The sequence below is a fragment of the Euprymna scolopes genome, chromosome 9 (genome assembly GCF_053919585.1).
Source record: "Euprymna scolopes isolate OS-2025 chromosome 9, ASM5391958v1, whole genome shotgun sequence".
Lineage (NCBI taxonomy): Eukaryota > Metazoa > Mollusca > Cephalopoda > Sepiida > Sepiolidae > Euprymna > Euprymna scolopes.
The window spans coordinates 33,006,525-33,020,874 of NC_136490.1; the positions used below are offsets into that span (position 1 = coordinate 33,006,525).

Here is a 14,350-nt window from a genome sequence, read left to right on the forward strand (position 1 = left end):
ATTTTGAATGATTACTTTCTTTTTTTTTTTTTTTTTTTTTTAAAGAAATTCAGAACATGATAATGAACCATATTCTGACAAAATTTTCTCTGACCCATTTTTAGTCAAAATAGAATTCCAGTATACTAATCTGTTATTTTAAATCAAATTCCAGAGATCATGGAATCATCCGCACTCTAGATTTGCCTATTTATATCAGCCGTGTAAAAGGCAACAATGTTTACTGCCTGGATCGAGAGTGCAGGCCTCGTGTCCTGGGTATCGACCCCACTGAGTTCAAGTTTAAAATGGCTCTTGTCAATCGAAAATATGATGAGGTGAGTTAGTAATTACTTTTTAACTAGCGGACGAAGAAAGATAATATATCTTCTGTTGGAGAACTAATATTAATGTAAATGATTGAGTAATTTTCTTCTCTGCTTCTTGATATCTTGAAAAAGGTGAAAACTTGTAAACTATTGATGTTGTTCTTTGACATAATGAAGCTATTCTGAAAAATGAAATGGCCTGTTAAATTTTTTTGTTAAGCATTTTTTCTTTTTCATATTTACTCTTTTCTATTTTGATGTAAAAAAAAAAAAAAAAAAAAAGAAAAAAAAAAATCCTAGTTACATATTTGGTGTTTTATGGTCTACCCGGACTAATAAAATCAAGTGAGCCATTAGTCAGTATATTTCTTAATTAAACCATTTGAATATTTTTAAAAATATTTTTACCATAGAATTAACTTTTAAAAAACATAAAATTTATAAAGAATTCATGTTATTCTGTTATATATTTATTATACATCAGGTTCTGCACATGGTACGCAACGCCAAGCTTGTTGGTCAGTCAATCATTGCTTATCTTCAAAAGAAAGGCTACCCTGAAGTTGCACTTCACTTTGTCAAAGATGAGAAAACAAGATTTGGACTTGCCTTGGAATGTGGAAATATTGAGGTAAGTCTTTTTTCCTTTTTTTTTAAGTTTTAGCTTAAATTTTAAAATGTGTGATCATCACTTGAATAGTAAAAAAAAAAACATCTATATTAATATTTATATATTTTCTCCATTTGTTAAGATCTGTAGCAATAATAAACTCTTTAGCAGACATGTATTTGGATTTAAGCAGGTTTTAAACAGATGAAAATGCAGTACAGGGCAATGTTTCTGTATTATATACGGTGAAGGCTATTTTTTTGTGGATGGTCTATATGAATTGTTTTTTTTTTTTTTTTTTTTTTCTGGGAGAGAGGTGGGTTGCTTATATTAATGTTGAATACATATGCAAATTTTTTTCCCTTCATGTATAAATGACTGAAAGCTTTTGCTTGAAAAAAAAAAGAAATTATATATATATATATATATATATATATATATATACAAATGACAAAATGTCTATATTAAGAATTTCAAGATGGTGTTCATCTTACCATTTATTTTTTTTTAAGTATGCTGAAATGTTCAATTTTTGGCAGCACCTGTTTCGTAGTACAGAATCATTCATGTAATTATGTAAATTTTTTAATTTATTCCGCCCTTAACTCCTCAGAAAAAAAGGAACTTATTAACTTGAAAAGAAAATAAAGGAATATAGGCATGATTACAAAATCTGAATTAGTTGCAATTGTGTTTTGTTTTAGTTATGCCATCTTTGAAAGATTGAATTTCAAATATATATATAATGTTGGTATATTAGCTTTTTGTTATTTTAACTTTTTACATTTATCAAATTTTATCTAAACTGCTGTTTTTTTGTGTGTGTGTGTGTGTGTGTGTGTTTGTGCTATATTGGTCAGTTTTATATTTTTTAGCATTTAATTTGTATTGGTTTAAGAAAATTGTTTATATAAACAAATAAAATTTTCGTTGTAAGGAGTGTCAACATCTTGCAATATTCATGTTGTTAGGACTCCGAATGAATCTTGCAGTCGGAAAATAATTTTAAAATAAAATTTTTCCAGAATACAATTGAAAATCAAAAGGAAGAAGGAAAGATAGAAAGTCATATTATTACTTCACCAATTTTTGTCAGCCAATTTCCTCACTCAACCAAACCATTTGGATAAAAAGGCTTATTCATTCATCTTGCATCCTCCTCCCAAACACACGCAACTAGGACAAGTGTCCATTACCACCCATAAATTAGCATGCATTACTTAACACTTATCAATAATAAACAATGTAGATATATTTGAAAATGTTATATATACATATATATATATATATATATATATATATATATATATATATATATAATTTTCATACACAGATAGACATACAGTCTGATGAGCAATGATGATGATAATATAAAGTTTGGTAATAGAAGTAAAGATTTATCAATTTTCTGTGAGTTGAATTCTTTAAAAAATTATTCAGAAAATTTGACATATTATGAGAAAAAGATAAGATATTTATTGAAATCATTCAATTATGACGGGCCAGAAGTAAGTTTTTTTAATAAAAACTGACAAATTTTAACTTTCGTTGGTGAAAATATATTTTTATTTAAAGTCTTTTTTTTAAACACTGAATTTGAAATTATGGATTTAGAGGCCAAACAATAAGTTTTTTTTTTTTTTTATAAACAAAATATTTAGTCTTAAGTTTTTCATTTTTGATGTAGACATTTATAAAATGTTCTTTTTTTCTCTTCTTGTCAAAAACATTTTTATTTCTTTTCATTTTCTTATAACTTTTGAACCACTTGGGAGATTTGCATAATTGAAACAATTTTAAATTCCGTTTACTGAGCTCTTTATAGCTACCATGAGTAAATAACAATCTAAAATTTAAAAAATCAATTAGGAATGTTACTATGACTGGTCAAAGGTAATAGCTTTTTAATGGAAACAGTTAACTTTAAAAAAAAATGGGGGGGGGGGTGTAAATATATTTTTAAAATATAGTCCCTCTTTTTTAAAACATTTAATTTGAAATTATGAATTTAGAAGTCAAATAGTTTTTTTCTTTTTTCAATAAATGAAGCATTTTAAGTTAATTTTCAGCATAGTCACTTGTAGAATGTTTTCTTTTTTTCTTGTTGAATGCATTTTTACTTTTACTTTTTTTTATCTGATTCATATGATTTGTTTATTGAAATCTCCATTAAATCAGTCCTTAATAGAGAGTTAAATGTTTGTGTTTAATTCTGTTATAGAGTGAGACTTGATGTATTCTGTTTTGTTTTGATTAGATTGCACTTGAAGCTGCTCGTGCATTGGATGATCAAATGTGTTGGGACAAACTGGGAGAAGCTGCCCTCCTGCAAGGAAATCACCAAGTGGTTGAGATGGCATATCAAAGGACAAAAAACTTTGATAAACTTTCATTCCTTTATCTCATAACTGGAAACTTGGAAAAACTCAAGAAAATGATGAAAATTGGTATGTATAACTGGTTAGAAATGCACACATATATCTATGTCTATAAAAGTGAGAATGTGTGTGTGTGTGAGGACACTTCTCAATATTCAATAAATTTTTAATCTACAGACTTGAAATTTTTTGTATATAGATTATTCAGATGTGGAAAACTTTGTTTTCATCTGAAAAAAGGGCTTCTAAAGGGTCAAAATTGAAAAATTGTTATGTGGAAGTCGTCTGATTTTTCTCTCTAACTCTTTCATGATATTGCATGTGTGAATGGATCACATTACAGATTTATTATGTTAAGTATAAGTCGGTTTGAAAACATTTAAAAAGTGTTATGCTGGCTGAATATTATCATACATGACTAACTGTCGCTGGTTTTGGTTTCGATCTCAGCTTGGATATTTTTTCTTTTTTACACTTACAAGAAGTTGTATGTTTAGAAAAAACCTAATACTCGCTTGTACATGTTTCAGTATGAATTAAAATATAATATTCATGTGTATTTTACAGCCGGGCAATGCTGGGCGGTCTGCTAGTATATATATAAATTTGATGTGTGTGTGATATATATATATTTATTTATTAAAACTGTACAGGAGGTCAGAAAAACATTGGTACCGCCGGTTTCAAGCGTAATATAGAGGGGACCAGTTAATGGTTAATAAATTTAGGCTCTTAATTATTAACCATTAACTGGTCCCCCTTATGTTAGGCTTGAAACCGACGGTACCAATGTTTTCCTGACCTTTTGTACAGTTTTAATAAATAAATATTAAGCTCTTATATTAAAAGTTTTTTTTCTCTATAATTGAACACTTTGCTGGAATTCTTTCCCACAAACAGTGAACACACACACACACATATATATATGTGTGTATACACATGCATATACATGCTTGAAAGGAAACCTGACATTGTTCGGAATTCAATAATGATCACTATTATGTACTTTTCTACTATGCTTACAGCACAGTATTACTTTGTTTATACTGCTTTCCTTTGTTTCACATCCTAATATAGCCAGAAGAACCTAAATTTTCGAAAAACTCTCTGAATTAGTATCATACATATAGTTTGAGTTGCATTAAAATCAGATATGTATTTGAAGTTTTAAGAGTGCTTTGTCCCTATAGGTCACTTAAAAAGGATGGAGGCACACATAGACCACTTTCATTGTTTTCCCCGATAAAATTTTATACATATGATTTAAATTTCATAAAAATAGGATATATTTGAAGTTTTAAGAGAGTCATGCCCTCAAAGCTCCCTCAGGGATGCATTAAGAGATTTGAGAACACTTTTCTTGTCTTTTGTTGTGAATTTGACATAAGAATACACTTTTATATTTTATGTAGATTCTCTGTTACTTTTTATAAGGAGGACACAAACATTGCACACATACATTGCTGTATATATTTGTGTATATATTTTAAGAAACTTTACCAATTTGACATAATACTCGTCTGGCCAAAACCACTATCAATAATTTTCCACACCCTTTGTCTGTGCCTAGACCTAAATGTAGATTCCACAAACAAAGTTTCTTTCTTAGAACTGCACGCCTGTGGAATTCTCTTCCAATTGCCTGCTTTCCAGCTGACCACAATCTGATTGTCTTTAAGTCGAACGTAAACAAGTTCTTGATGAACCGTCCCCCTAAGTAATCCAATTTACAAAATTCCCACTATTTATGTTTACTACGCTATAATCACATTGACTGATGTATACCCATTAACCCTTATCCTCGAGTGGCCTTCGGATCTTGATAAGTGGTGACTCCTGTGTAAAAAAAAAAAAAAAAAAAAAAAAAAAAACCGTATAAAAGTTTATATCTTTTCTTTATTTTTTTGTTGGGTGACATGTAGGAATACAAAATGTCTTTTCAAGAACAAAATTTTCAACGTCAGTGTAATAGATATACACTCACTAACAAAGGTTATTTGTTTATTGTCAATTAAATACTTAACAAAATTTAATAAAATATTTATGATAAAAAACTGTTGAAATAGAGAAAAATAGAAATTCATGTAAAATGAGTTTTTGTTGAAACTCAACTGGACACATGGAAATAAATAACTACAACACCAAAGTAAAATAGAACAGATATATTGAGAGCAAGAAAGTATATACAATATAAAAAATAAAAAAATGAACAAAAAACACTGACTTGCCACTAAATTGTTTAAAAATTTAAAAAAAAAAAAAAAGAGATAAAAAAAGAGAAATCCATTGGTATAGTCATGGGGAGACCGTCCTTGGAGAAGGTGTCGTCGACTCTTGATCTCGTCTCTCGTTGGGTTTCTTCTGTTTTTACGGTACCAACCAAATTTATATGGTTGACACTCCACGTATGCTAGTTAGGTAGATCCTATCACAACAGTTTTAGTAAGTGTAGAACAGTTGAATTAGAAGGGTTAGTTGGCAGAAGAAAGCCAAAGAAAATGTGAAAGGTTTCTAAAATCCATCTAATATATGCCAGCATATAAAACTGACATTAAACTGAATATGATTATTAATTATTAAGGTGCTGTTGATCAACTGGTTAATGATGCAAACTGATGAACTCAGTGTTCCAAGTTCAAACCCAGTCTGTTCCATAGCACTACTTCCACTTATAGATGTTGGCAACCTTCACCATGATCATTTAAGTACCTTATTCTAGAAAGTATCAGGGAAATAACTGTCAACGATCGAACTGAGCCAATAAAAAGTTGTAGCATGCATAATCATACAGATCTATTTTTAATCTATTAAAAATAAACACACACACACACACACACACACATATATATATATATATATATATTGTGTGCTATGAAAAGTTAGCATACAACACAGAAATTTACAGATTTTTAATGAATCCTCTTGTTAAAATTTCTTATTATATATATATATATATATATATATATATATATACTAGCGGGGGGTACCCGGCGTTGCCCGAGTGTTTGGAGGTGTGTGTGGTTTTGGGTAAATGAAAACACCCGGGTGTTTGTGTCGGGGGGGGGGGGTGAAAATAAAAAAGTTTTGGTAGGTAAGTATGAGGATTGAACCCGAACCACGTGAGGCAAAGTTCGAAATTAAAGTGTGAAAAAAAAAACGTGCGACGTTAACCACTGGGCCACCACGAAATACTAACGGAAACATGTTTGAATTTATTTAATTATTTAGAATTGGTAGGTGCCCGTTTTAATGACTTAATGAGGTCAACTTCGACTGTGGGGTAGTATTTTATTTACTGCAGGAACGCTTTTTTATTTTTATTTTCCCAGGATCTTGGTGGGGGGGGGCAACTCCCCATTGCAAGGGGATTGTCCAAATTAAATAGCAATTGTCTGATATAAGGAAAATTTCCACATTGATCAAATCTGATTGCTTTTGGACATTTCTGGCGATTGCAACTGGAAAAATACCGCCAGAATTAGTGTCGCTTTTATTATACGAAAAAGCCTAATCCATACGTGGCGAGTGAAAAATGTTGAATATTTATCTTTTCAAAGTCGAGCAAATTAAATAGACAGTTGACCTCCGTGTTTAACTCATAGATATTATGATTTATATATGATATAAAAAGTTTTAAGAAGTTGCGAGCTGACCGACCGCTTCTCGGAAAAAAGTCTTAGACATACACAAAAAGCAAACATACATACGCACATTTTCGCTTTTATATATATATATAGATATATATATATTCTTCCTATATTAAATAAAAACTTTTATTTATGGTCTTTAATTTTTAATTTAACAATCTTCAGTTATTGATAAATGCTATTTTTCTTATGAAATGCTATTACCTCCGATACGGTTAAGCCATTTAATTTTGCACATTTTTAAACTTATACAGAAAAAGAAAATTTTGGTTGTAAGGGAGACAATTTTTATATATTGAATTTAAAGTTTGAGTTAGGTAACTTGTTGAGTTTTATTTTTTTTACTTTGTCATAATTGAAAAATGTTTCCATATTAGCAATTGTTCGGACAGAAATACATTTTTTCTTTCACTAAACGGTTACAAAGTATGTTATTATAGTGTTGATCACATGGTACAGCCCTAACAGATGAAAATTATCTGATTTGATATGTCAGCTTAAATGTTTTTGGATCCAACTTTTGAAATCTCACAACTTTATACGTTAGATAAATTAATAAATCAATTTGCCAAATGTTTTATTTGTAAGTTATTCTTTAGGATTTTAATATATATGTTTTTTTCCTTTCAGCTGAAATCCGTAAAGATGTCAGCGGCCATTTTCAAACAACTTTACTCCTTGGAGACGTTCATGAGAGAGTAAAGATTTTGAAATCCTGTGGACAAAGTTAGTTTGAATTATTTTTTCAAGATGTAACAAAAATAAGTTTAATATTTATTTCTAATAAATGCTTATTCATTTTTGTATTAATCTTAAATTATATCTTTTCTCCTTCTTGAATTGTTTCTGTTAGAGTGGGGGATGTTTCATTTTGAACCACACTTTTTTTGTTAAAGTGAATCCCCTGTGTGGAAAAGGACAGAAAAAAAGGTACTCTTCGCTACCAGAACTATATGCATGTGTGTATTGAAATTATATTATAAGCAAAGAAAGCCATGAGATATCACATTTTACAGCTGTTCTCTCTCAGATTCTAAATAAAAATTTCGGCTTTTGACGAAACAACAGAAATATATTCCAAAAATCACATAAATTGTTTTATTTTTATGAAGAAAATGAAATCTTATGAGTAATACAAGAGTGGCTGTCTTGTTTACCATTTTGAAAATAATCTTAAAAAAAACAAAGGGAAGTAACTCAACAATAATTCAAACTTGTGAGATTTATGTTGTAATCCTTACAAATCCTCATTGATTGCTTAAAAATTATTTTCTTTATAAAAATAAAACTACTTGATCAATTTACATGAGTTTTAGAATATATTTTTATTGCATCACAGGTATGTACATTATGCAGATTTTTTTGTTTTTAAATATGAGTGAATTTTGGACAAGAACCCAAATTTTATCCGTTTTATTTATAGCATTTTTTCATTTTGTTTTCATTTGACAGTAAGGATTAATTAGATAGATTGACACTTGAATGATGAAGGATATTATGAGAGGATAAAAAATAATGAATAAAATAAACAAAATTTAGTTACGAGGATGAGTTATATGGTTTATGGGAAATATTTGTTAACATTAGATTTGAAGATAACCATGTTGTAGCCTGCAGGGATGCAGGCTACAACATGGTTATCTTCAAGGGATGTAATGAGTTTCAGAGACGGGAAGTTTTTAAAAAGAAGCTCTGATTATAGAAATTCCTTTTTATGGAAGAAAGGAAAATTTTTTGCCATTGTAGTAACAAGATGAGTTCTTGCTATGAATGTTTTACAAGGAGGAACTGGTGATTAAAAGTTGAGTTGAATACCTTCCATGGAAATGACAATAGAGTAGAGAAAGACCAGCAATGTTTCCTCTGTGAGAAAAGGGAACAGAAGAGATCATCTCCTTCCCACTAGATTGCAAAGTTCATTTTTCGCACCTTGATTATCCGATTTTTGAACGCCTTTTGTATGCCTTGGTGAACAACTTCCTCTCCATTGTCTTTCTAATAACCTTACTTCCTATAACCTTTGTTGCTACTGATCAACTATTTCTCGTTATAGTTTTTTTCTGTTTGTTTTCACTTCCTTGATAATTCAAATTGAGTTGTCACCCCCTTATTTATGCTGGGTCAAAACATGACTGACCAAAAATCACTACATCTCACTTAGTCGTAAAAAATTTTTTTTCTTGGTTAAAAAAAACAAAAAAACTTGATCAATTTACGTAATTTTTGGAATGACATTGTTGTGTCGTGATGAGTACGTACATCATAAAGATTTTTCCCTACTTTGGTTCTTTTTAATCAGTGTCATTCTAAATAAGCACCATGTCACCTTACCAAACATGGCAGCATTACTCTATCTTGGGATTTATCTGACTCTTATATAGGTAAAAGATTGTATAATGTGTTGTGTACTTTTCGGATTGGTAAAATGGTTCAGATATTCCCTATTTATGTTCATTTTTCACTCTTTTGTATAGTTTAATTTAATTTCCCGTGGTTTCCATTGTCAAGACATTGCAATCACAAATATAATAATGATGTTCAACAAATGCCTTAACGAGGGTTCAAAAGATAGTCGCCAACCTGATAGGCTGAACTGTCATCTAAGCTTCAACCTCTGTTCCATCGAAATGTTGCATCCCTCTGCCTGTTTTACAAGTATTTTAATGGTGGATGCTCCGACGAACTCCAAGCCCTTATATCCCCGCAACGTAAATACTCCCAACAAACCTGACAAGCAGAAGAATCCGACCCCTGCACAGTAAATATTCCTGGATGTAAGAACACCTTCTACTCCAATAGTTTCTTCCCCAGAACTGCTGGTCTTTGGAATTCCTTTCCTGGTTCCTGTTTCCCCAACTGTATTGACATGTAGAAGTTCAAGTGTAATGTGAACAAATATCTTGCTGCTCAACTCCCTACATAGTATTCCTTCAACCCATGTCCTTGATAGTAGCCCCCTACATCAAAGTGGCACTGTGCCTTGTTTGGGGTGAAAATGTATTAAAAAAATGAAAAAAAATTAACGCATCATTTAAAAGGACTTAGACCAGAATCTACAGGTAAAATTATGAGATTACATTTTTCTAAAAGTACTAGCTATATATACCTGGTATTACCTTGTCAAAACATATCGCCAGACAGAGGGATTAGTCACATACTATTTAAGATACACCAAATATCTTAACTTATTACAATAAGTGCATCACATGTTGGATTTAGAGAAGCATAAAACACATTCGTGTTGGTCTATAAAAATGAAACAGTCAGGAGTACAACTTTATTATAATAAATTAGAATTTTTTTTTTGTGTGTCCAGAATTTACCCATACAAAAACAAAAGAGAATCTGTATGATGTATATATATATATATATATATATATATATATATATATATAGTAATTTATAAAATATATGGCGATTAAACTACACTGAATATTCTGCGTTTCATCCACTATAGGATTCATCAGGCTTATGTAAATGAAGTTGTTATATATATCCATGACAAAATGAAAATATAAAGTTCCAAAAATTTATTTAAATTAATTCAATAGTTTTATTTATAAATAGTGGTGGGTGCTCAGTCTGCTTGGTTGTAAAATAAACTTAAATATATTTTAGTACATGCAGATTTCATATTATTATGAAGCCAGTTTTCTATTGAATATTATATTGTACTTAATATATAGTATTGATTTCAAGATTTAAAAAAAGAAAGGTGCTAGTGCACTTACTGATCTGCACTATTTTTTAAATCGTATTTCCAAGTTTAATTAAAAGTTCTGATGTTTTTTTTTATTCAATTGTAAGGTTAAAGTATAGAATAGGTACAAAACACCCTCCCCTCCCCATGTTAAAAATGGCTTTTTAAATAATGTTATTATTTCAGCACGGATAAATAAGTGCACTAATACCAAAAAAAAAAATAACCTAGGTGCCATCAGCTAGAATCGAAACCAAAACATTTAGTGCTCTAGCCGCATTCACTATCATTTGAGCTATCACAAGATAGATGAGAAAGATTTAAGATTAAACCAATTAAAGTTATCTTTGAATTTGCGCATGTGTACAATAGAGGTATGTCGACAAGGTGAAATGAACATTTTGCATTTCAACTTGACATATTTCTGTTTGCATTACTCCTCCATCCAAACAAAGATTTTACTATTTATAAATCATTCTTGGTGTATGATTACTATTTCCTGTTAATTTCAGTGTTGAGTGACCAGTAGTTTAATAGTTTATCAGTTAAATATTTTCACACACACACGTGTACATCTACTGTTTTATTTATATAAATAAGAAAATTGAATTTTATGAGCATCCAAGAAGTAATTGTTTCACCTGCCATTTTCAAAAATGTCAAATATAAAGAGATCATGCAGTAATAATTTATACTAGATTTGTTGTAATGCCTATAAATTCCCATTAAGAGCTTAAAAATTATTTTCAGTATGAAAATAAAATGATTTGATCAATTTACATGATTTCTGGAATATGATATTTTTGTTTTGTCATGGATACGTTTATCATACAGATTTGTCTTTATTTTTGTTTTTTAATATGGGCGAATTTTGGAAAAAAATTGTTTTTATCATTAGAAATCAAATTGAAATTATTCTGAATTTCTGTCTCTGACAAATTCTATGACCAATTCTTATTTGATAATCTTTTTCTTTTTTTTTCCCCCCTCAGAATCCTTGGCCTACTTGACATCTGCCACCCATGGACTGGAAGAAGAGGCTGAAAATCTTAAGGAAAATTTTTCTGAAGGGGAAAAGATTCCTGATTTGTATCCAAATGCCATGTTGCTAAAACCGCCTGTTCCTATTACGCAGCAGGAGAGTAATTGGCCACTCCTCACTGTTTCCAAAGGTTTCTTTGAAGGAGCAATGGCTGCAAGAGGTAATAAATGCTTACTTCTGTTTACAATTCACCATTTTGTTCACATTTTTGAAAAAGAAAAAGTTGTTTTAGATGTTGCTTTAAGCAAAGCTGATTCTGATCACTACCTTAGACACCGGGGATAACATTTGGATTGCTTTTGATATCAAGGATCACTTTTGGAATGACTTTGATGAAGGTTATTTTGAAACACCTATGACACCTAGAGGCGGGTGGGGGTCACTTTTGGAGTGTCTTTCATGAAGAGGGTTATTTTGAAATGTCTATGACATCCAAATCACTTTTGTAACTTCTGTGACGCTTGGGTGAAGTCACTTTTGTAACTTCTGTGATGCTTGGGTGAGGTCACTTTTGTAACTTCTGTGACGCTTGGGTGGGGTCACTTTTGAAACATCTGTGATGCTTGGGTGGGGTCACTTTTGAAACATCTGTGACGCTTGGGTGGGGTCACTTTTGAAACGTCTGTGACGCTTGGGTGGGGTCACTTTTGTAACTTCTGTGACGCTTGGGTGGGGTCACTTTTGTAACTTCTGTGACGCTTGGGTGGGGTCACTTTTGTAACTTCTGTGACGCTTGGGTGGAGTCACTTTTGTAACATCTGTGACGCTTGGGTGGGGTCATTTTTAGAACGTCTGTGATGCCAGGTAGGGGTCATTTTTGGAACGTCTGTGATGCCGGGGTGGGATCGAGTCACTTTTGCATTTTTATGCTATTTGTTTATTGATACTTTTTTTTTAAGCCAGCTTATATCTTCTACATTAATGCTGCTTACATAGACTTTATTCAGAAGTATTCATTTAGAAAATTAATTGTATAATTTTTTTTTTTTTTTTAAATAATCCTCCAGAAACTTTTCCCAATTATTTTAAATTATCCTTTTTTTATTTTTCAGGCCAAGGAGGCACATTGGCTGCTCCAACTGAATCTTTGGATGATGCTGGTGTTGATGGATGGGGAGAAGATGCTGAACTTGTGCTTGATGATGGTAAGCTCTTTAGTATAAATGACTGTAAATTTTAACTGGAATAGCATAAAATTAAATAACATTTTATATTAATAAAAATAACATTTTGTAGAATACAGAAAAAAATTTCAGTTTTTGTCCAGAATTCCCCCTATATTAAAAAAACAAAAAAACAAATGTTAAAAATATTTTACCATGAAAACAAAAATATATATTTAAAAAAAAATGAAGTAAATTAATCAAGTAATTTTATATTTAAATAAAAAAACTCAAATTTTATGAGTAAGAGAAGAGCAACTAAAAAAAATCTTAAAACACAAGGGAGATAACTTAATAGTTCAAGCTTTCAGAATTTATGTTGTAATGCTTACAAATTCCCATTAATCATTTTAAATGATTTTTTTATAAAAATAAAAATATTTGATCAATTTGTTTTTTTGGAATGTGATATTTTTGTTTTGCCATGGATATGTACATTATGCAGATTATTCTTTACTTTTATTTAATAGAGAAATTATGGACAAGAACCAAATAATTATAAAGGTGAAATCTGATATTAAAATGTGATTTTCATCTAATAATATATTCAGATTTTTTGTCTATTTTATAGACAAAACTTTTGAGACTTGTATGACTCTATGATTTATTGAATAACAGATTACTTTTTGTAAAACAATGATAATACATTTGTTGTTTCTGTAGACTATGGCGTCGCTGATGGAGGACTTGACGAAGAGGTTGTTCGAGATGAAGGTGGTGGTTGGGATGTTGAAGAAGATCTTGAATTACCAGCAGATTTGGTAAGAATTTTGACTTTTTTTATTGAAGTGTTTATACATGGCATAATCACGTTGACACATTGGTTCTCGTTAGATTATTGAAGTTAAGCAACATGGAATCTGATCAGTATCAAATAGGTGACCCCCCCCTTTTTTTTTTTTTTTTTTTTTTTTTTTTTTACATGGTAGTCACCACTTACCAAGGCCCGGAAGCCACTCAGAGATAAGGGTTATTGCATGTACAGTCATCAATGGGATAGTATCGTAGTAATCGTTAGTATCGTAGTAATCGTTAGTATTGGAGATTTGATAAAGTGTCTTACTTAAGGGGGCGGTTCATCAGGAATTTGTTTATGTTGGACTTGAAGACATCCAAGTTGTAGTCAGGTGGGAAACAGGCAAATGGAAGAGAGTTCTACAGGCATGCACTTCTAAGAAAGAAGCTTTGCTCATGGAATCTACATGTTGATTTTGGCATAGTTAAAGAGTGGGGAAAATTTTTGACAGTGGTTTCAGCTAGACGGATGTTTATCATGAAAGATTGGCGAGGGGGGGGAACAGAGATTGGAGCTCAGACGAGCACTTGCCATGGAAGTAACTTGATCTTCTCTGAGCTGCAACCTGCATCTGTTGCCCCAAACAGCAAACTGTCCTTGATGATCGCCAATCCAAGATTGTAAACTGTCCTTAACTGTTGTAAAACTCATTGTCACTCCTAAAATTGTCAGTAAACTAACTCTAGATAATGGCTTCCATTGTCTG

General features: G+C 30.9%; 1 protein-coding gene across 3 annotated transcripts in view; it reads left to right on the top strand.

The window, feature by feature from the left end:
- Positions 1–14,350, top strand: part of LOC145284481 (coatomer subunit alpha-like) — a 138,939-nt gene that overhangs the window by 107,324 nt on the left and 17,265 nt on the right. For all 3 annotated transcript variants that reach the window (XM_080133340.1, XM_080133342.1, XM_080133341.1), the window contains 7 exons: positions 155–317; positions 793–939; positions 3,176–3,365; positions 7,574–7,669; positions 11,636–11,845; positions 12,738–12,830; positions 13,512–13,609. In XM_080133340.1, coding sequence (XP_079989466.1) covers positions 155–317; positions 793–939; positions 3,176–3,365; positions 7,574–7,669; positions 11,636–11,845; positions 12,738–12,830; positions 13,512–13,609 — 997 coding nt within the window. The remainder of the gene's footprint in view (positions 1–154; positions 318–792; positions 940–3,175; positions 3,366–7,573; positions 7,670–11,635; positions 11,846–12,737; positions 12,831–13,511; positions 13,610–14,350) is intronic.